At 46.1% G+C, this 23,624-nt stretch overlaps 1 protein-coding gene across 2 annotated transcripts; it reads left to right on the plus strand.

The window, feature by feature from the left end:
• The first annotated feature begins 280 nt into the window (after positions 1-280).
• GDNF (glial cell derived neurotrophic factor) lies at positions 281-21,229 on the plus strand. 2 transcript variants are annotated; one of them, XM_030969387.1, is made up of 3 exons: positions 281-498; positions 1,769-1,966; positions 18,356-21,229. In XM_030969387.1, exons 2-3 carry the CDS (start codon positions 1,795-1,797, stop codon positions 18,838-18,840), a joined length of 657 nt encoding a protein of 218 aa, XP_030825247.1. In that variant the 5' UTR covers positions 281-498; positions 1,769-1,794; the 3' UTR covers positions 18,841-21,229. The 2 variants fall into 2 exon arrangements, with proteins under 2 accessions (XP_030825247.1, XP_030825250.1); XM_030969390.1 differs by having other exon boundaries at positions 1,769-1,867.
• The last annotated feature ends 2,395 nt before the right edge of the window (positions 21,230-23,624 follow it).

Here is a 23,624-nt window from a genome sequence, read left to right on the forward strand (position 1 = left end):
GTCCGAGCGGTGCGCGGCTCCCGGTAGTGCTGGACGAGCTGGCGTTACAGGAGCGCTGATGTCTTCATCTGACTGCCCGCAGTTGTTGATGGAGTGTCTTTCTCAGATTTCCAGGCAGGGTCCCAAGCGCAGCACCCAGCGCCAGCTCCCGCTGCCAGGCGGCGCTCCCCGCGGCTCGGGCCGCTCCCGCCGCTGCTGAGCGCGGCCCCGGGGCCGGGGCGGGCAGAGAGCCCCGCGGCGCCGCTCCTGCCGCGGGCACAGCACCTGCGGCGGCGGCGGGGGAGGCCGCCGGGGACTGTGCTGCCGGCTCCCCGCTGCCTCCATCCAGACTTGCGACCTTACACCCCTTCCTCCTCCGTACGAGTCCCCCTTCCCCCCTCCTCTGAGCAAAGAGGGTGCCGGCAGTCGGACACCGAGCTGCCCACATGAATCGTCCGGCCGGCTGGTCGACTCCGCGGCGTTAATGTCCATCTCGGGTCCGACGAGACCAGCTCAGAGGTGAGGGCGAGGATGGGTGCGCGGGGGCAGGGCAGGGCAGGGCAGGGCGGGCAGTGTCTCCGGGGGCCCCCCGCAGCTCCCCGAACAAGGCGAGGTGCGAAGGCAGCGGCCGGCGGAGAAGGCGCGCACCGAGCGGCAGCCGCGCCCTAAGCGCCGCCGCTGCACCGGGAGCTCCGCGGGTCCTCCCGGCGGGGCTGCTCTTCCCGGGCCGGACAGTGCCCTGTGCCGCCGCCCGAGCCAGCCGAACCGGGCCGGGGGCAGCTGCAACCCCCGGGCGGCGGGCAGAGGGCAGCGGGTACGTGCCGTGGCAGAATTCGGGCAGGGCGGCCGGGGAACGAGGAGAAAAGAAGGAAAAGGCACAAGGGAAGGGGAGAAGGGAAGAGAACGGAAAAGAATGAGGATCGGTGAAAAAAAGAAAGAAAGAGAGAATGAAAGAAAGACTAGGGGAGGAGAAGAATACGAGTGGGAAATGGGAAGGGAAGAGGAAAATTAAAGAGAGATGGAAACAAAGAGGAAAGGAAAAATGAAAGTGGAAGGAAAAAAGGAAATCTTGAAGTAAGGGGGAAGGGAAATAGGAAGAAAAGAGGAAGACAATAGGGAAAAAGGAAAAAATAGGGGAAAGGAGGAGTGTAGGGGAAAAAGGTAACGAGTGAAGATGAAAGGAAAAAGAGAAAAAATTAAGAGCAAAGAGAGGACTGGATAGTGGAAGGGAAAGGGTGAGGGGAAGAAGAAAGGGAGTAAGAGAGAGGAAAAAAGGGAAGGAAATGAGGGAAGGGGAAGAGAGGGAAAGGGAAAGGAAGGTTTCCTTGTAGCACAACTAGTCTGCACAGACCAGCACCCCAGATCAGCCCGGTTCTCCCCGGTCCAGCCTGAGAACAAGAGCCCTGGTGCTGCCCAGGTGCTCAACAAGCACAAGGTGACCTGCCTGCCAGTGGGCACAGGGGCATGGTCACATTCCCTGTCCCTGGAAACAGACTTGTGGGGCCTGCATGCCTGCCTTCCCTAGGGCAGCTTTCTCAGGCATAAAGGGACTGGAGGCCATCCTGTGCCTCCCTCTCCCACACCACTCACTGGCTGGAGAGAGCCCACCTCACCACCTCACTCCTCTGGCTGCACGAGGAGCAGTTGTTGCTCCATCCAGGCCTGGCCTGAGTGACCCAGTGTGATCTGGGGTGCAAGACTGTTCAGCTTTGTCTCAGGGTTAGCACAGCTGGGGCAGGACTGGGGAACACAGCAGCTGGGAGCTAACCCTGCCTCTCCTTTCTGCCAGGGGCCCGTGTTGGAAGGAGATCTAAGATGAAGTTATGGGATGTTGTGGCTGTCTGCGTGGTGCTGCTCAACACGGTCTCCACCTTGCCCCTGCCCACCGGTAAGACGCCTCCCAAGGGGTCCCCTTCAGTGGTAGAGGGACCTGAAGATGATCTCTCCCCCATCAGCCTGCTGCCTCCCTATGCTGTGCACAGTGACTGTAAGAAACATTCCCCTTTGTAGCAACTGCTGTCTGTCTTGCTAAACTCGCTTCCCTTTGCTCAGGCATCAGGGTGAGGAGAGGATCCTCCCATTTTGTGCCCCTGTTTCTCCACATGCAGTGTCATTGGCTTTGGTCTTTCTTGAGCAGCTCCAAGCTTAGTCATTCTCCAAAGTTGGGGGTTGACAATTGCAGTTGCAATGCCCCCTGCCCACTCCAGCCCTGCCTTCCTGGCAATCTTAGGATCCCTCTGGTTGAAAAACGTGGGGAGGTGGGTTGTACGAGTTTGTTGTATGCAGAGGAGCAGAGAGGAGGATCTGGTTCACACCCCTCGCAGCACAGGCACTGAAAGTCCTTCCCCAGCGCCTCAGCCTCCTCTCCCTGCTCAGACCTGCCAATGCAATTATTCTCTGCCTGTAGTGGGCGCAAGTCCTGATGGAGGTTTGGCTCCGTGATGGGAGGCACTGTACACATCCTGGAGTACTGCTGAGCTTCATTAAATCCTCCTAGGTTTCTGATCTCGAAATTAGTGTGTCCACATGGAAATTGAGAAGAGTAGCTGTGGCAGGGTTAGGAGCTTGATGCAGAGCAATCCACATGAGCTAGCTCACAGTAAGACAGTTTACAATCCAAATGACAGATAATAATGCCTTGCTAATAATAGGTCCTGTATCTACAATAGCAGGTACAGGATTTTCACAGTGGTATGTGAGTACTGTGTTAACTCTGGCGGCTTTCTAAAGAGAGAGGTAATATGACTCAGTAAGAAGTGGTGAATACTCACATGAATAGTGGAGACGTTCACTTAGCAAAGGCGCAGATGCAGTTTGAAAGTTGCTTCTTTTGCCCTTGCTCATCCCCCTCTCTGTTTAGTTCGTTACAGGATACAGACAGTATCCAGTAATTGGGATTCATTTCTATCTCCTTTTCTGGAGGCACGTCCTTTCCCTGGGCCTGCCACAGCTCCAGTCACAGGCAGCCACACTCTGGTTTCTCTGGGAGCAGCCAGGCTAACGCAGTGAGGAGGCACCAAGCATTTGCTGTGACTTCACTTTGACCCCTCCCAAACACCCGTCTGTTCCATACACATACATTTATGCCCTTGCCTGTTTAGGCTTCTCTTGTCCCTTCTCTTGCTAGTGTTTCCCCCCTGCTGGAATCTTGCCTGGGCTCCCACCTCCGCGTGTCCCAGCCTGGGCTCCTGCTGCTCACAGACTGGCAACCCTGACATCCTTTCAGCCCCTCCACTCAGGGACATTGGCCAAAAGTGTTTCCTCACAGGGCTACAGCCTGCCAGGATCATGGGGCTATCACACATGGTGATCTTCTTCTCCGTGGCAAGCCATGTGGTGGATAAGTGCTGTCCTGCGCAAGGCAGTGATCAGATTTTCAGGCCACTGTGTTGTTCTCCTCTGCACAGGCTGGCTGAAGTGCTGGTGTGAGAAGATCATTAGGGGAAAAGCATCATGAGTCAGTTTGTGGCTCTTGCATAAACTTCAGGGTGGGAGAGCATTTATGCTCCATCTTTCCAGAGTGATTGTATTTGTACAATGCCTGCTTTTATCTTGAAACTGCCCTCTGGGAATGTGGTCCCCGGTAAGCTGATTCCTCTTCAGCAGCTCAAGGGGATAGGCAGAAGTTTGGGTTCTCTCAGTTCCTAGTATCCAAAACTTCTCATCATTGCATCTTCTTTTTTTTTCTTTCCTGTGGATTGGATAAGCAAGAAGCAGGAAGAAAGACAACCTCTGTTTTACCTGAGCTGTGGCAATATCAATATTATCTCTGTTTCCAGGGTACAGACATGGGCTTAGCCATGCAGAGCTGGGTGGAAGGTTAATGTCCAGGATAGTCATTCGAGAAAGGGCTGATAGTTTGGTCTCGATTTTTTAAGTCTGTGTATCACTAACAAATGGCCTGGCTGCAAGAGCAAAGGAAGCAGTACTATTCTTCACATCAGAAATTGAGGGAAACCCAGGGCGTTCCTGTGATCTTTGTAGGGCAGCAGTTAACACAACAATCGAGTCTGAAAGTTAGAAATTAATCTCTATGTTGCCAAGTCAGATGAGTCAGGGGAGACCTGCAGAAAGGTGACTGTAAGAGAGCAATGAAATACTCTGGTGCACTTCTATGCTCTTTGTTGATTTAAAAGTGTGCAGTGTCTGGCAAACAGTCTGCAAACAGGCTGTGAGGCTGATCCTTCCCAGGCACACCACTGCCTTCCCGCTGCAGCAGCACTTTGCTCAAGTCACCCTCATCAGTGCCTTTGACATATTTGTTCTCTCCACTTACAATTTGGTGGCATGCGTCCTTCAGCACAGGAAAGACATAGAGCTAAGTACACAAGAATAATCAGTGTCTACACCATGTATATTTCCCTTTCCACTTGAAGGTTTCTCTTGCCATCAGAGCACAATGTGCCACAAGCACAGAGGTGTGCTTGCAGCTGCCATGTATTCAGATCTCTATGGGTGCTGTTGGTCAGCTGCTTTGCTAAGGGCTTTGGCAGGAGACAGCTCACAAAGTGGTGGGAGCACCATCATCACCTGTGTTGCCTCATATGCATAGGGCAGAGTGTGGGCCCTGTGTGCTGTGTGCATTCAGAGAGGTGCACTGCTGTCCCCTAAAGCAATCCCTTTGTAGCCATTCTGCTCCAAGGTACACTACTCTTACTCCAGAGAAGTTGTGTCTCCCACACACCACTTGCATCAGGGCTTAATAGGATTGTGAGATCAAGTCCAGCCCTAAGGGCAGGCCAAACAGCTTGCTGGGGAACACATCTGTTTCCCAGGCCTTTGACACCTTTTTGTGTTCTTGTTTGATGGGATTGCTTTCTCTGCAAAGTACTCTGAGGTCACCTGATGTTACCCCATCCCTTTCAGGTTGGCTTGAAACCTCCCTTCATTTCAGGCTCCAGGCAGGGTTCTAACCTCCTGGGCTGATCAGGTGTAATGTGCTGACCTTTGCTGTTCAGGGCAGTAATCAGAGATGGCAGAGGATGCTAGCAATTGCAATCTTCTGCATTTTTAATTGTACTGGAGGCTGGAGTATCCTCCACAAATGCAGTGCATTGGAGATGAATCCAGTATTTGTAGGTGTTTTGGCATCAATATTCATGGGATAGCTTATTTCACACCCACGAAAACCAGAATAGATGTAGAGTTTGTAACTGTTTCATTGTTTCCCTTATGCTACAATCCTCTGGAGGAAGAACACTATTAGCTTAAATACCAAATGCAAGTAGAACAAATATAAACCACATTATTATAAACTAAATACTAAGTCAGTAGCCTCAGAAGCATGACAGTGCAGAGGGAGCCAAACACTTGTTTGCATTATACAGAGTCGCCAGTGAATACATCTTGTAACTGCTTGCTGTTGGATGCACATAATCAACATGTACGTGAGGACTGGAGTGTTCTAAAATCCACTGTATGATAGGTATTTTCTTGATCAAGTGAGAACCTTTACTAAGACCTAGTGGTAAGCAGGTAGAATTAAATGAAACATCTCCATGGGATTTTCTCTCCTAGTAAGAGGAAAAAATAGATTGTTTTTTGCATCATGGTGTCTGAGTTACTCTACAGCTACTGAATGGTCATTCACTGTGGGAACTCCTTTGGTATATGCTGTGACACACCATGGTGTGTGTTTGTGTTATACCTCTGTTAAAAATTCTTCCTACTCCGGCTAAGGTGTATTTAATGGTGAGTTACTGCTTTTAGCTGCCAATTTTATCAACTAAAATGGAAAGTATCCAGAAAAAATAGTGGTATTGTAGGGCTCTTTAAGGCAAAACCGGTATTTAATTATGCTTCCAGCTGAATGCATTTCCTTCCCTACAATATTTATTAGGCCCATTCAATGTACAGCTCTCATGTTTCTGCCCAGGCTTTCCTGCTCAGCACACCTACGGCGTGGCGTGTGTGCTTTAGACTCAGACACCCAGGAGCTGCAGGGGTAACCTGCCCTCCCAGCAAACGCAGTGCTTTCAGGGAGGTATCAGCCACCCCGAGCAGGTGCCACCCTGTGCCATCTGATCTGCGTGTGCCCAGCTCAGCCAGTGCATCCAGCACAGCCAGTGCATCCAGCGCAGCGCATCCTGGGTGCCCGAGCCAGCACGTGTATGTATGTCCTAAAGTTTGCTTGCACAGGGACACCCAGGTTATCTAGGCTTTCAGAAATCACAAGCACTCAGATTGGTACATTCATGGGCAAAATTCTAGAAAAATAAAGAAACCAGTCAGATGAGGTTAAATCCACAGGTATGTAGCCCTAAAAGCAAATTCCTCTGCAGTCTCTGGTATGAATGCTGAATATACTCCAGTGAAGAGCACTCTGTGACTTAAGGGAAAAAAAGTTCTGAATTGCAGGATAATAAAGTTCTATTTCTCATTTTGAGTTATCCTTTCCTGAAAGTGTTAGTTCTTTGCTGCTCTTCAATTTAGGGACCTCAAAAGATTGCCAGTGAAACTGTGGATGGTGTTGGATATTTTGCAGGTGTTTATTGACAGATAACATACCTGGAGATACTTTTCTTTGTTATCTTTCATAAGACTCTTCAGTATATTTTAGAAATATCCATGTTCAGGATTTGCAGATGAAGAGCTGCAAAACATTCCTTGAAAAGCTGAAGAATTCGGTTGTGTTAAATATTCATTAGACTGCCACTGAATTCAGTGGAGGAGGCATTGTTTGTCCACCAGTAGAAGATCCTCTGACTGATAGGTTGCAATGTCTTTGTCAATTACACTGTTCCTAGTTAGTACTGCAAAAATCAGTTTTAAAATAATTGAAGTTACAAAGGCTTTGAGAAGCCATTTGGGTCATCAAGTCCCACCCTGCCACAATTACAGGTGTTCAGAGGTGAACATCTAGTGCAAATACCCAGCTTTCATCCCTCCCCCCACCACTATCTAGAAATCACCACATAAAACTTGCAGTACGTAGGCCAAACCCTGCATAACTACATTTGTTGTGGATTCCCGTATTTCTGAGGCACTAAGAAATAAGTAGAAATGAGTAGAAATAAACAAGCAATACAAAATACTGCAGCATAACCATGTCCAGGATCATCAGACATCTAAATAGGCCACTGACACATTAGTGCTGGTAGAGTGGTTAGCACTGCAGAGTGGTCATTTTTCACAAAACCAGCTCAGTTTCTGATTGAGAAATATCCTTTGGTAAAGAGAACCACAGGAAAGATTTCACTTGTTCTTGGAATTTCAATCGTGATTGCAAAGAGAAGAAAGAAAATAGGATCAAAAACACAGCTGCAAGTAAAATATTAAGACAAAATGTTTGTTAGAATATGTTTTAAGATCAAGAACTCAAAATTAATTTTGTGAGTTATTTCACGTAGCAGCACTTTTTAAGGAATAAAGCCACGCGTATGACCTAGCAGAAGTTTAGAATCTATTATACATCACTTAAACTGAAACCTGCAGGTACATTTCTTTGAAGTCTTTGGAACTTGTGCAAATACTTTAAAGATTATAGCACAGGAATATTGTTCAAACTAAGCAAACACTGAAATCCATGTATTTATTTTCCTGCGTTGTGCCTGGGCAATGTTATAGCAGTATGCCAAAACTTCTCTGGTGGCCACGATTTTAGAGGCAAGTTGGTCATATCCCCTTTGAATAAACTGTGTACAAACACCTGGACTATCTCTGCTTCCATCCAAAGCATTTGTGATTTCTTTGTCAAAATCAGCCATTACTTAGGATATTTCTGAAGGGATGTAGCACCCAGTTTAGCAGTTAGGAAGGACCTTGCTCTTCTGAGCACACACCAGCTCTATCAGGCAAAGTGCCACTCCACACCTCCCAGCAGAGCCCTTCTGCAGTGGAGTGCATGCACCTGCCCTAGAGCCAGGGACTGATTACTATAGCAATAACAATTTTCAACTAGCAATATTAAAACCTTCCATATTGTTCCTTCTGCAAACACATTGAAATGCAGGCAATTGAAAGGCAACAATGAAAGATCATGTGTTATTTATAGATCAGATCAAACGTGATAGCAGCAGAGATTGCCACAAGAGAGAAACATCAGCCAAGATTTTGCCCAGACTGCTCTGCCAGTCTGCGGCCACAGGGAAGAGACTGGGTTAGGGTCCCATTAGAGTCTGTTCTTCTGTTTTGCTGCATGTTTTAGTTCCTTGGGGATGCTCTAAAACCCAAGGGGAGGTGCAGCATAAGAGCACAGGCATTCTAGTAATAGCTGATGTTATTGATTTAAGCGTGCTCTTTCCCTTCAGTGAACTGTTGTTAAAGAGGAGCTGGGTTACCATCGTGGGCTTTTACTGATGTCATAAGAGAGCTGGGCTGGATCATTTCTGCATCAGGGATGGTGAAGAAAATACCATCAGTATTTCCTCCATTAAAACCTGCATGCTTGCCTATTATCTGGCTGCATGTGTTCATGCTAACAGAGGTTGCAGGTTTCGGGTCTTGCTCATATGTACTCACCCAAGGCTCTCACAGGATTTGAGGTTCTAGCTTACCCAGATATTAGGAGTAAACCTAAGTTTTACTGGGAAGCTGAGTATTTGCTCAGCATGGTATGGATGTGGGAGGGTGCCAGATCTTAGGGAGGAGTCAGCAGGTATGTATCTTGCCCAGGTTTGGCTCCTACTTGTTCAGTGGCTTCAGGCAGGATACTGGCACTTTTTCTATCTTTACAGTCTTTGTGCTGTAACTTCTTCTGATGCAGGGATGCTCTGAGGGTGCTCACATACCCACCACCCCTTAGGATAAGGCCCTAGCACAGATGGGCTCCCGGCAGCATCTGCAGGAGATGCCACAAAATCTCAGGTGCGACTGCTGAAAAGCTGACTGCTCTGTGGTGCTCAGAGCTGGTGATTCAAAGCCAGAGGCAAGATTGCATCCTCCTGTTGCTCCTCTGCTGTTTGACTGCTGGGTGAGGTGTTCCTCTGCCCACCCCAGAGAGGCCAGAGGTGGGGGTGGGCAGAGGAGGGCAGCCCAGCATTGGGCAGGGTCCTGTGAGCAACCTGCCTGCAGTAGGTGAACAATAAACTCCCGTGAGCACGTCAGCTCATGACTTCCCCTGCTTCACACAGTCCATCTGACCTTGCTCTTTCCCCCTGTGCTCAGGGGCTTCCCACACTGGCATCAGCTGTGGTGGTCCCATTGTCTCCCCAGTTTCTTCCTCTGTTGAGAACCAGCATTTCTGCCTGCAAGAATGCAAGCAAAGTACAGAAAGAGAGGCACTGCCGAGCATGGCAGAGTGAAAATACAAAGGACTCTGTACAAAGGACTCAAATCCACAGACAAATCTGTGGATTTGTCATTATGATCGACACATGGGGAGCTGCAGGGTTAGCTAGTGAGCTACAGACACAGAACTTGACTGCTCCATTAGGAGCAAGAGCACCAGGGAGGTCAATCCTGTGCCTTTGACCAGCATTGCCTCATTGTACCTGAGCGGTGTGAGTGGCCCTGGCATCACCCACCAGGTTATTTAGCACTTGCCTTGATGAGAGACAAGTGACACCAGGGAGAGGCTCCATTTCTAAGGGCTCTCTGAGTCTGAGGGGAGCCACAGCATGGGCTGGGAGCGAGGTAATACAGAACTGTATTAAACATTTAAGTATGAGCTGACCCTGGTTTGTTTGATGCTCTATTTCCTAATGGATGCAACCAATGAGTTTCCATTTCACTCTTGGTCCCGTGGATTTTCAGGCAAGGCATGAAAGCAAAGTCATGCCTCAGAGAGGTGGTATTTTAATTGTTTAAATACCAAAAACGTTTCAGCATACTATTTTTAACTCCCGCCTTCACTTAGTTGTGTTCATATAATACTGTCTTTCTATACTAAATATTTCATTTTCAATAAAACAAATGTTTTTTCCCCACCACAGTTGCTACTTTCTCAGTTTGTAAAGCAGAATGATCATCACATTGGTATTTTTAACCTGAATAAGGTTGCACTTCCAAAAACAAATTGCTCCAAATCTCTCCTAAAATACATCCCTGTGGTGTGAGATGGAGGCATTCTGTGTTCAGACAGGCCATGTCCTCTATAATAAGCACCTGGAAACAGTACTGCAAAGCAAGCTAAATATTAAAAAAAAAATTAAATCATTATTATGAAGTCAAGTAATCATTTTTGATTTGGTTGATTTGGTTTGATTATGAAGATCCCAGATTAAATACCAGAACAGTTTTTGAAACAGGGCCATTTAATCCTAATGCAGATCTGGATCTAAATTTTCTAAATATTCCTTACCATTACAATGAGCTGAACTAAATCCCTAGAACTTTGAAATCATTCTTCAGGGTCTGATCCTGTTGTTTGAACTTCTCTAATTGAAAGATTGTGCTCAAGGGAAATAATTCAGTTAAGTGTTTGGTCTAATGTTTTTATGTCATAGCAATACACTGTCACAAAAGCAGGCATAAAAACTGCAATCTAAAAGCAAAGTCTAATTTTATAATGTTTAATATACCTTTTGTGACTCCTGTTACATCACTTCAGCTCAGGGTTTGTAAAGTGCCAAATAATGTGGCAGTTTTATGAGGTTGAAAAAAAAAAGGAAAACTCACCTATATAAATCATTCTTCTGCAATATACAGGGTTTAAGGTTTTCTTGTATGCCATAAGAGAGAGCATGGTTAGAAGAGACTGTAGTTAGTCTTTTAAATCCATAACTAGGCATCAGAAGAAGAAACTGGATATTTATCTCAAAAACTGAAGATCCAAACCATCAGTTTGTAACTACGTACAAGCTGAGGATTTCTTGTTTTATCACGCTAGGTTGCTACCATTGCTCATGGGGGACTATTTGGCTTTAAAATGAATCTGTTGATAGTAAAATCAAATTAGTAGATTTTAAAAATGTAATTGTCATCACATTTGAACAGACAGAAATAAATTGTCTATTTTTACTTAATAGAGGCTGGTTTTCAATAATGGGATGCATTTGGTGTGAGTGTCCATTTAGACTTGTTTCATGTAGAATCTATCAGAACACTTTATAATTTATCCTTCTAAGAAGCACGGGGATCAGTTCCCAGTCCTGGTGTCACATGGTGGCTCTAATTAAATAAAAATGCAAGGACAGGTTCTGGGGGGTTGCAGTGGGGAAGATGCCCGCAGGAAGGCACATTTCCCTGCACTCCCAAAGCAGAACTCAGGACGGGATTTCCCCAGGGGCTAATGGGGAGTGCCATGGCTGTTTGGCTGCAGGACCCTTCACTCATGTGTGCTGCCAGCTCTTCTTGTGCCCAGGGGACAGAGGCTGTGCCTGGGGACAGGCAGGTCAAAACTTCAGGTTCCAGAGAACATCAGCGAGGCAGGAATTTCAGTTTGCATTACAGAAGGGTGTTCCAAACCTTGGAGTCTGCATCAAAGCTATGATCTGACTGTGCCCGAAGTGTTTAGCAAACAAGCAAACAGCTTGCAAACAGCAAGCAGATGATGCAAATATTCTTTGTGTTTGGGGGTTTTTTGTTGGTTTTTTTTTTTGTTGGTTGGTTGGTTTGGTTTTTAAATTAGTGTTTTGAGTCTCACTTCCTCTGTTGAAGGTGTTCACCAGCTGTGCCCCCAGCCTGATCACTCTGCTAGATTCCTATTTGCATCAGTCTTCTGACATTTCATTCTTTCTTGCTTGCTTTGCTTTTTTATTCATTTTTCTGGTTATGTGAGAAAATCTTCACAGATCAAGAGCCCTTGTTCAGCTGGACAAGGGATACAGAGAAGGTGCTCAGAGGCAGAGTGGCACATGGACTGTCATCAATACCCAACAGTCTTGATTCTCTGACCCTGGAAAACAAACTTGTATTCTTGTTGCAACCATAGGAAAAGGTTCTGCCTGATCCTGCCTGGGTGGCATGGTAATGGAAGAGGGAGTATGGAAAGGAGCTGCAGGAGAGTGAGCTGAGCACAGCAGGACACGCGTGGTGGATGCAGTTCCCACAAGTCCTCCTGCCTGCCGCAGGCTCCTGCTGCAGGGACACTAGGCAGAGGTGGTGCACAAACACCTGCAGGTGCCTGCGCACACTCTGCCTCCGAGGGACTTCCTCAGGGAGCTGGACAGTCAGGAAACAACTTTGAGAACTGTGACATAAAACCCAAACAAAACCTCATGACGTCACATCAGTCTATGGCACCACAGTTTCGGTGGTGGGGCTGAACCCATCACACCCAACCAGAGGGGTCTGTGAGCCTTTCTCCCACACTCTGAGCAAGACATAGAGAGACCCTGTGTTCCCTAAGGGAGGATTTTCCTTTTGAAGGACATACATTCCATTCGTTTGGGAAACACATGTTTTGAGGTGCATCACACGTGTGAGGCAACATTTGCAAACCTGTATTGAGCACATGCTGCTCTGGCTATCCTATCCTATCCTATCCTATCCTATCCTATCCTATCCTATCCTATCCTATCCTATCCTATCCTATCCTATCCTGTTCTGTCCTAGGTGGCTTTCCATTTTTAAATTCTAATTCCTTCACACCCCAGAGCTTGAGACTGGGGACTACTCCTCAGAGATCTTTGCTTCTTTAATGCCATTATCCCAGCATTTTCTGCTGGCACATTGCACAGCATGACAGGCATCTGTCATGTGTTTCTTCTCTCAGCTTTTCCAGCAGAAGGCAAGTGTTGTCAGTAAACTAGTTTGTTTTGAAAAATGTGTGTGTGTGTGTGTATAATTAGTTGTATTTGTGTGTGTGTGTATGTGTAAACGGAGCACACATACACGCGCAAAATGTGTATCTGCTCTTTGCAGGGGCATGAAACCCCCCCAGCAAACTCTGTCTGCTGCACAATTAAGTCAGCACAGTCCATGCAGTGTGAGGGAAGCTAAGATGCTGTGAGACTATAAACATTTTCTATACAACGTTGCAGACAGAAGGGTAAAAAAGTATCCCTGTGTCAAACCGCTTTATTCCAGTTACAAACCATGGCTGCTCGCTGAGGCAGCCCCCGTGAGCGCGCTGATGTTCCCTGGCCAGAGCTCTGCTCAGCACCCCCACAGCCCCTAGCAGAACTTAAAACACTGCACAGACCAAACAAGTGCTCAGCATGCCATGTCTGTGGTGCGGAGAGGTCTCAGCATCCCTGGAGCACATCTACCGTGTGCCCATCAGGATGGGGACATCCTGCAGTCAGTCTTCTCCACCTTCTCCCAATATTCCGTGGGTTCTCTGGGCTTTATATGGGTCCAAATCCGGCCAGCTCGAACCCAAGCCCACCACAGACTTGCATAGATGTAGGATGAAAGACAGAGAAGCGTTGTTCCCCACGTGGATGCACGTATCCTGTTTATTGGCTTGAGACAGGACACTCCTGTGATGCGGACCCCCCGGGCAGGAGAGAGGACGCGGCCTCCTTGCAGGGCAGTTTTATACCCAGGGAAGGGGGCGGGGAAAAAGGACCGTGGCCAATGGGATGCCACTGGGGAGGGGCAAGGGGAGCAGTACCCATGGGGCCAGCCGCCAGGTGTGTTTGGGGAGGAACCGTGTGATAGGGAAGGGGAATACACCGTCCATGTGACCCAGTAACAATTCTCCTGTCACCAGTGCAAGGACAGATGCAATACAGCACCTCCACCTTTTCTGTTAACTAAAACCAAAAGGAAGTGTGTCAGACTATTTCTGCTGCTGATTATGAATTTGCCCACCACTCATGGTTTGCGGGCCTGTCAATTTGCTTTAGTTCCACAAACTCTGAGCGGTTGACTTCTGCGGTGCTGGAGACGAAACCATTGATAGCCTTTAAAAGTATGCAACGTAGAATACCAAATGCTAACATGTCTAGGAAAAGAACAACAAAAAACAACAAAATTGTCCTAATTATAGAGGTCTGCCACCCCGAGAGTCCTCAGTCCTTGAACAATCCACTGAACCAGTCCTCGGATTCCTGCTTGACTCGTCTGATTGGGCTTTTCACTTCTTGGAGAGTGGCGTGGACTTTGGGCGCTTTTGATGTTAGGTTCATGCAGCAACAGATGCAACACCTTCCCTTCTGTCTATTAGCCTTTTATGGAGTTTAGTCATGGAGGTTATTGTTTATTCATGTATGATGTCTGGTGGTAGCTCCCTCAGCATTTATCTCTGGTTTCAACCCATCATGCCTGGTGGCAGTGCTGGTGTTTCCACTGGATTCTTCTGGGTCCTATTTCATCAGTTTTTCACAGAGTTTTGTTTCAGGCTCTAGGTCTTCACACCCATGCTTGTTGGAAAGCTGAATATCCCTATGCAGCCATGGCTGGCACCTCAGCACAGGGCTAAGACAAGTCTCCCTTCACTCCTGGTTGTCAATCTTTCTTCCAGACCCCTGTGACCCATTCCTAGTGACTGCTTGTAGTCACACTGATGACTGGCTTATTAAGCAGTAGAAAATTAGCTGATTGCAGGGATTGGAGCAGTTGCTAAGACTGTTAAATTATGGAAGCAAACCTGGGGTACCTTGGCACTGCGTTGGAAGCTGCCAAAAGAGCATTGCTGCATTGCTCACAACCAGTTTGGGGCTCCACAGGCAGAGGAGAGTGTTGCCTACAGAAACTTGCAAGGTCTCACTGAGCAGCCCAGTAATGCAGCTGCCACTCTGTTGATCTGATGTACCCATATAGACTGTACCAGCACATGTAGTTTAGGTGGACAGCCAGCGACCAGGATCAAGAAGACCTGCACATTTTCTCAAGGGGAGCTCTGTGCTCACTGTTTCCACCCGTTTCCTATTATCACCCACAGGCCTTTTGTCTCCTCCTGTGATGTAATCTCCAAATATTGGGGGCCACTGCAGGACTCTTACTGGTAGATTTGGATACCTGCACAGGATAGTTTCCAGTTCCCTGGGCTGAAGAGAAAGTCCACACTGGAGGCAGGAAATTGGAATTCATCTTACTAATAGTACTGCCATTCCACCCAGTGAATCTCCAAAATATATCCTGGTGTTGCAGTAGGGCATGAGCAGAGCAGGGATCCTCAGCTCCATTAGACACTGGGAACACTTCTTGCACAGTTCATCTTAGAGCCTTAATGACATTAGCAGGACCAGTCTTGCTGCCAGTGACCCCATTTTCTGGGTGCAGCTTGTCTCTGTGTGTAGCTAGGACTTCCCTAGCTGAATGCTGTTGGTTTGATTATTTGATCTACTTTTTGCCCTACTGCTCACACCTTCTGCAGCATTGACAGTGCATATCTGCATCGCCAGCATTGTGTGGGTCTCTTCAGTGGCATTTAGTTTTCTCAACCTGAAATATCACAGGCCACTCACAGTGCAGAAAGCTCTCAGTGGCATTGCCTCCCTTGGTGCGGCTGGGGTAGGAATCACACACAAACCAGGATGGATCTCAGCGTGCACTTTTGTCAGGAACACAGTCCACCACATGGGTCTGCCCTCCTCCTATCTACTATGCTCCAGGATAAGGTTGGCAGAACAGTGCTTCAACCCTGTAGCTGTCTGATCGGTATTTAGCCAAAGTACACTCCTTCCTATAGCACTCTCACAGGGCTAGGTGGTATTTTTGCTCCTCAATTGCAAACCATTTACAAGTGATGTGCTGAGCTGAGTTATCTCTTCAGTTGAGCCACAGTTTTGTTCCTCCCTTCTTAGGAGAGGGAGCTCTCACTACCCTGTCAGTGTGCCAGGCTTGAGATAAGCATAAGGCTGAATGTTGCGAACAATAATCTCTACATATAGGTTGGCTTTCCTTGTAGCCGTCTCTTGGCCCCTTCCTGATGGTTGATCACTGCATTGATTTTGTTAATCCCTCATATGTTTCCCTACAGTTGTGTTTCACTCTCCATAGCCAAGGTCTCGTTGCATCATGCTGTTGGTACAAAGGTTGTGCTAAAGAATACATGAGAGAGGTGTGGGCTGGGGTAGTCACAGTGGTATGAGAGGAGGGCAGCTGAAGTTCAAGGGTGAGAAGGGCATTTCTAGAGCCATCTCCTCAGGGCTACATCCTTCTCTAATTTGGTTATAGACTAAAAAAAACTAGTTTCTGTGTAGGAAATCAAGAAACTACTCAGACCTGAGCAACAAGCGCCTTCTGCTAGCTGCTTTCCATTTGTATCTGTGTCAGGGCCAAATTCATACTTCAGCAATGGGAGTTATGTGAGCTCCATGTAGGTCATCTTTTTTAACTGAGTATAGAAAGATGTCTAGCCCTTGTTGCTTTAAAGGAACATAGCCCATCTATTGTCTGGACCTGGTTCTTGCTCGGTTGGGCAATACTTGTACAGAGTAGGCAGACCAGCCTGTTCTGCAAAGGAGCTGGTTGGTGCATCCAGTGGGCACATCCATCCAAGAAACTCTCCTCACAGTGTGCATTTTGTTACCTGCTACAGAGATAGAGGAGTGCAAGAAAAGTGTACTTAGCGCTGTCATTGCAGGGATATGGGACTGGGTCCTGCCTTGTCCAGGCTCCACCTAGCTGTGTAGATAGTAGCCATCCCTCCATCGTGTCTTTGAGCATGAACACTGCTCTCTGGGATCATTGTTTTTAGCATGGATAAAACAAAATGTAATTCACTTTTCAGTTTCAAACTCTACAGTTTATAGCACCCTGTTTGCCTTGTATCACCCTCATTACGTGGAGGTACAAGGTTTCCAGCCTCCATTACTCTTTTATCAGTCTAAACTGTTTTGCTGGATCTATCCATCAGAAAACCTATACCTCTCACTGTTGATGGATGGAGGCCTCAAGGATGTGGCTACTTCAGGCAGCAGTCCCCTTTCCTGATCATGTGCAGATGCTCTCTGTTTCAGCAGGTTTTTGCGCTGGCAGAGTTAGGATCCTGCTGCCCCCCATCTCCTCTGTATTTGGTGCTTCTACTGAGGATATGAGGGTGCACTTTTGCTAGGTAGTGGGGACAGCCTCATGCCTTCCTGCCTCCTGTTAACAGAGTCAATGGTACCCTGTTTGAGCTGGGTACCTGTGCTCAGGTCACTCATTGGGATTCCTGTCTTGCTGTGCTCATTAGAGAAGTGTGAGTAAATGGAAGTGGAAGTAATGGAATGGATTAAGTGGAAATGCTGAGCCTTTGCCTAAGGAGCCATTCCAATCCCAGCACCTCACTGAGTGGGAGCCCTTGTGTAGGTACCAGCTCCTGGCCAGGTGCACTGCACCGGATATTTGCCTCTCCCAGTGTTTGGTGTTCCTGCAGCATTTGTAGGAGTGTTGGAGATGGATACTCCCGTATATGCAAGACCAGTGTGACACAGTTTGCTCTGTGTTGGGTTTTAGGAGTTAAGTACAGAAAGGAGCATTCTCTTAGGACTTACTGGAAAGGAAGAAGCCTTAATTTTTGGGGCAATAAATATGAAAAAAAAGATCTCAATATTGCAATATAGTTTAAGATATGGTCATTAATAATGCAACATAAGGGCATCCACACACAGGGTCCTGACAGCCTGACCCTCTGTTAGTTCTCTGAATTCACTAAAGCAGGTAATTTTGAGGGATTTAGTCCATGGGAAATTAAGGATCTCAAAATGGTTTTTTTTTTTTTCGAAATCATGATGAAATGGCAAAATTTATAAGCATTTTAGAACACATTTAATTTCACCCTTCCTGAAGAGGTTCATTCTGCTAGTATTGAAACATTTCATTGACTTCATAGTACAATTTACTTGAGTAATTCGTCAATGATATACCAAGTGATAAATTAAATAGAATAAAAAGTAAATTTTTATAAAAGGAAAATGCATTCATAACATTTCCCTAAAAAATAAACATAATACTTCTATTCTGACCTGTTTTTACTCAGTGTGATCAGCATCTTGTGATACAAAACACTTACATGAGAAATTTTTCAAAAGCTATGAAAATAATTATCCCCTAGGAGCAGTAAAAACCCAGGCATTCATCCAGGAATAATATCTCAGTCTGGTACCCCAGGAAATCCTCCTTCTGTCATGCCCAAAAACCTTATTGACAGGTGGCTTTGGCAATACTAACTGCTGCTGGTGTAAAAAGAAAATAATTAACAACTATAATGGAAAAATTGCTTTAAAGAAACCTTTTCCTGTTGCTACTTTGCTGGGAAGAGTCTATATAACCTCTTTACTGGTGGCTTCATCCACCTCTTAACTAATATTCATACCATGATATGTTTTTCCTTCCCTCTATTTCCACAGGGCTCATTCAGTATTAAAAGATGTGCTGGAACGCTACCAAGCGTCAGCAGACACACACAGAAATACAAATACATCTCATTTATCTTTCCCCAAATGAGTTTCTGTGATGACCTAAACCATTCCAAATTCTCCTCGATTTCTGAGGGTCCTGGGCATGTGTTCTGAAGTGATGGGCAGGAAAGCTTGCATGTGCGTAATATTTTTGAGTTGTGAATGGACAAACTTTATGATAACTGATGTGTGACAAGGCCTTTTCTCTCTTTCCCAAACAGCTAATATGCCAGAGGATTATCCAGATCAGTTTGATGAGGTAGTGGACTTTATTCAAGCCACTATTAAAAGACTGAGGAGGTCACCAGATAAACAGACTCCAATTTTTTCTAGGCGGGAGAGAAACCGTCAAAATGCAGCCACAAACATAGAGAATTCCAACAAAAAAGGAAGGAGAAATCAAAAGGGCAAAAATCGAGGATGTGTCTTAACAGAAATACATTTAAATGTGACCGACTTGGATTTGGGATATGAAACCAAAGAAGAGCTAATTTTCCGGTATTGCAGTGGATCTTGTGATGCAGCTGAGACCACCTATGACAAAATTTTAAAAAACTTAACCAAAAAGAAAAAACTGGTCACTGACAAAGTGAGGCAAGCCTGTTGCAGACCCACAGCCTTTGATGACGACCTGTCCTTTTTGGATGATAACCTGGTTTACCACATACTGAAAAAACATTCCGCAAAAAGGTGTGGATGCGTCTGACGGCTGCATGTCAAGGCGGCACCAGTTTTCCATTCCTGCTATGCTGCAAAGAGAGGGACCAAGGTTCCCAGGGAAGTGTCTGCTCCAAGTGGAGGAAAAAGGACCAAGAACACAGACTAAGGAGCCGTGAGAGCCTGGGGATAAGGAGGCATGCGGCAGAGTAGAAGGATGGAGACTTCTGGCGTCCTATGGGGATTTAGATAAAAGCTCAGGTGGAGATGACGATGGATGGATGATGTGCACGCTACCTTTCCTGTTTGACTCAATCCACCATCAGTGAGACTCAATCCATGAGGAACGTGCTTAAAAACACAACCCTGCCATACCACGCTGTGTTGTAGTTATGCCATGATATACCAGTTATACCAAGAAGCTTAGCTAAGAAGTAGCTTAGGAGTCCCTTACTAATCCCCTGTGCCCTCAGCTCTACTGAAAGACACATTATGCTACTGCTCACTGGAGGGCAGTTCCTGAGTGCTTAGGACAACTCCTAAGCTATAAGATTACCCTTGTAAGTAAGATGATATTGGGCAAATATCAAAATGACCAGGCTCAAGTTCTTATGAAGCAAAACAGTTCCGCTTACTGGCTAAGTTTGGTTATTTCCATCTTTTGTTTCTTCAAATTGAGTGCAGGATTTTGTTCTTCTGCTACCTGTGAAAACAAGTTGAGTTTTTAAGCACTTCTTCCTAGTATAGTAAGAGAAATAACAAGCCCAGCCTACACAAAATGCGTTTCTTTAGGTTTACAAAGGACTAACGTCACTTGCATAACTACATTTCTATTTGGTCATTGTGATTGAGAGAGACTACTTGATGCAATGCATCCTTCAGAGACATAAGTATGCAGAAGATATTTATTGAGATTAAGTTATTTTTATTTATTACAGTTCAGTAATGAGTCTCCTTATTTATTAAAGTGTCTTTCAAAGGTGCCAAAGTAGATGGCACTTGGGGATATAGAGAGACAAAGACGTTGGGAACAACGGTCCATGCTTTTGATTGAAGGTGTTAACTTGAATGCAAAAAATCACTTACTTTACCTTTTTTTCTTTTAAACAAAATCTTGATTATGTTCACAAAAGGTAGTGCTGAACCCTGCAGCCCTTATTCCTGTCACTAAGCCTTTTGAAAATTACTGCAGTCGTGCACGTGCAGGAGCAGCAATGGCTCTGGACGAATGAGGGTCGCAGGACTTGGCTCAACATTAGCAATTTGTTAGAAAAACTAATTTTAGTCATATTTTAAATGTAGCCACATTTTTTTCTCACACTTTATGCCAACTGACCTCATATAACTATTGACAAATGGAAAATAATCACATTTAGCCTTATAATTTCTAGTTATATTTATTTAAGCTTTTCCTTCCATACTTCCGTATAGAAGAGGTTAAATCCCTCTTACTAGTTGTTAGCCCTGGATTTAATATAGCCTGCAAGTAAACAGTTGTGTTAAATAACCAGAGTGTTTTGTATAATTTGCTGAAACATTACAGGATCATACCCATGCAGCAGAACAGTCCAAGTTTCCTTAGGAGGAGGGAGGTTGTACAGCAAAGGTGTTTGTACGTGACCGCTAACACAAGCTCTCATTCTGGAGACATTTTTCCCAAAAGAGCAGGAGTGCAGGTCACTAGGCATACCTGACGACCAGTGAAGCATCAACTCCCACAAAAGCAACACGAAAAAAAATCCTTATTGAAAACCATGGTCCAACCTTTTATCTCATGCATGTAATGGCTCTCCATACTCATTTTGCCCTGGGCCCCTTGGGGCACCACTGAAGAAGGGTCTAGAGGTCAAGAAGTCCAGACCAGGCGTAGAAAGGTGTTCCAGGTGTATGGCAGGTAACCCATCCCCGGCTTCCGCCGCTTTCCCGGGCGGATAGACCTGGAGAACCAGCCGCAGGGTCTGTTCTCACACTGCCACGGGGACACTGCCAGCCCCTCCGTGCTGCTCGGGGTGGTGACACCACCACGGTGGCACGAGGTGGCAGCGAGCGCCTGCCGGGCACCGAGGCTCAGCTGCGCTGCCGGGAGCCGTTCAGCGACAGCGCTCAGGGCTGAGCTTTCTCCTGCCCCAGCTGGTGGAAACTTGCCTCAAAGCATTTTCTGTGCAGCTTGAAGGGGCTGCAACCAAAGCAAATCTCTATGTTCAAAATACAAAAGGGTAAAGTTTGTGATTTTTTTTTTTAGGTTTTTGGTTGGTTTTTTTTTTTTAGTTTTTAGACCTTACTGAAGACAGGAGTGTGCTTCTCTGGATTTTTTTACTTCACCTGCAATTATATGTCTCAGTCATTTGTGTTAATCAACCAAAGTTCTCTACAGACTTTATTTTTGTACAATATTCATTTTATAACTTTTTACAAAATAAAATTCATTTCTATTGTTACCTGGTTGTTTGTGCTTCCCCATCATACAGTTTCCAAGCTAGAGTCTTGCCCAGTTTCCCAATCTGCATGAGACAATGCTGTGAGGCCAGAAAATCCTCCATGGAGTGGAGCCCTCCTCTCCTGTCTCACCAACACCTTTAATGTGGATCAGAGGTGTCTGTAGCTTCTTAGTGAAACATAACTGAGTCACTGCAATAACTGACTTGAAAATGCATGGTGAACAGTGGCAGTAGTGTACACAGGGGCAGGCTTCAAGCCTGGGGTTTCTGAAGCTGTCCTTGTCCATTCTTGGCCACAATTCCTGCACTCAGAGGAGATTGCATTTTGCTTTTCTAATACAGGTGTCACATCAGTTGGACTAAATTCCATCTACTTTGTCAGTTCTTTTTTTTTTCATCTCCAAACAGGAAAATGAAACTCAAGGAATTTTCTTTTCCACCATGATTATGGAACAGATGAGGACAGGTTTTGTGGCTGTGGCCAGCAACATTTTCTCAACTGTTTCGTGTTAAGCTTTGCAGTTCCCATCACAGAGCCCATAAACACACGCAGACTTACAGGTTTTGCCGCCGCACTCTGTACTGCTGCAGAGAGGAAGAGGGAGCGTCTGACGGCGAGCCAGAGTGCAGGAGATCAAACACTCCTAATGCACAGCATATGGATGCCTTGGTTTCATTTGTGCTGGCAGGGACCCTGCACGCAGCCCTGCCCCAGCTGCTGGAACGCACAGCAGAGCTCGCAAGCCCGGCTTTGGAAGCACACACCACTGAAGGCATTCCTCCTCACATGCCACTGCCTCCACTTCTTGCAGCACAAGCCCATCCATCACATGCAAAAGCTGGACACATTAAGTGTTTGGCGTGGGAATGACCTGTAGTTCCACATACAGAGGAGATTGTGCACTTTCCCAAGAGTTGGAGGGAGTGTCTATGTCAGACACAGCTGTGAGGTGCTCTGAAGTTTGATCTTATAACCCTTCTGTCTGCTATTATAGGGATGGGGAAGCAGAAGGTCAATGCAGACGCCTTCCTTGGTCCTATCAGGCTCTTAGTGGGCCAGCTGGCAGGAGCAGTGTTGCTTGCATGGAGCTGTTTCACCCTTCATCCCCAGCCTTCCTAGTGAAGACAATATTGGAGAGAACTAAAGAGGCTCTGCTACTGCAAGAGCCAGGCTTACCACGGCTGGGCTGGCAGCTGCAGGCTCCTTTCCTGGTTAAAGCGAGGCTTGAAGTAGTTTGCTGGCACCCTGTATGTGTAAAAGCAGTTTGAAACCTTCCACTGGCAAGTTGTATAAAAGATTCAAAAAAGGACTTAGATTTTCAGATTTTCATTTGTACCTAGGAAGAGCCAGTTCTGGGCTAGACATTATGTTGCTACTGAGTAGCAGGCATAGCACTACCCTGGATCACTTCTGGAAGATAAGACATGTCCCAAGACAGATAAAAATTTTAAAAGGGAGAGGATGAGGCATGAATCATAACTATTTACACTTACTGAAAATCAAGATGTTAAAAGCTTTATTACCCAATATCTTGATAATTTTTTTCCTTTTTCAATTTTGTGTTGAATTTTCGTGTATCAGTTAGCATAGTGCTGCCGAACAAGAATGACTGGCTAGAGACTTAGGACAATCTATGGCTGTCTAAGGAAAAGGCAGGTATTTTGCAAGGAGGGCTTATTTACTGATGCAGCTTGGAAGTCTGTCCCTCAGTGAGACCCCTCCAGCAGAAGGGATTGCAGCCGTGTGCTTCCCACAAGCAGGACATCAGGAGAGAAGCCGTCATCACAGCAGGTCCTTCTGCCATCTCTCCATCCCACAGCAGCCTGGTGCTGCTGGTCTCAGTACGAAGAGGATGAAGTAGGCAGAACTGTGTCTGATTTTGGGTTGTTTCACCTCTAGCCACAAAAGTGGAGAAAGACAAAGGCAGCCCGTGCCTCAGTCTGCAGAAGCACAGGAGGAAACCAGAAGCAACCTCGTTCATTGCAATCTGGATGGCTAACTAAAAATACAGAGGAAAATATCAGGATGAAGAAAACAAATGGAGCTGACACATTGTATAAATAGGTCTCCAAATGTCATGCATGGCTGGAACAAAGATGTTTTGTTTCAAAGCAAGAGACAACTTGAAATGGCTCAGTAATACACATTGAGAAGTTTGCTTATTTGGAACAGAGCTCTTCTCATGAAAAGGTTAATTGTGCTGCAATGGAAAAGAAAAAAGGCAAAGCAGAGGCCAGGCCTGCACTCCTCACCCTGACAAAATTTCCCACTGGCTCGAGGTGAATATTTTCTATCACAAACATCACAGGACAGAACTACTAACATTCCAATAAATTATACAGCAGGTATATTCATGGTCAGTAGATATATTCATGGGTCAGTAAGAATAGCTAA

Source organism: Camarhynchus parvulus, chromosome Z, assembly GCF_901933205.1.
Source record: "Camarhynchus parvulus chromosome Z, STF_HiC, whole genome shotgun sequence".
Classification (NCBI taxonomy): Eukaryota; Metazoa; Chordata; class Aves; order Passeriformes; family Thraupidae; genus Camarhynchus; species Camarhynchus parvulus.

Excerpts from the sequence above, each read along its gene's own strand:
- GDNF (XM_030969387.1), top strand. The coding sequence starts at position 1,795 with ATGAAGTTATGGGATGTTGTGGCTGTCTGCGTGGTGCTGCTCAACACG. Across the intron at positions 1,967-18,355 it reads CTATGCTGTGCACAGTGACT|CTAATATGCCAGAGGATTAT; the intron begins GTAAGAAACATT and ends TTTCCCAAACAG.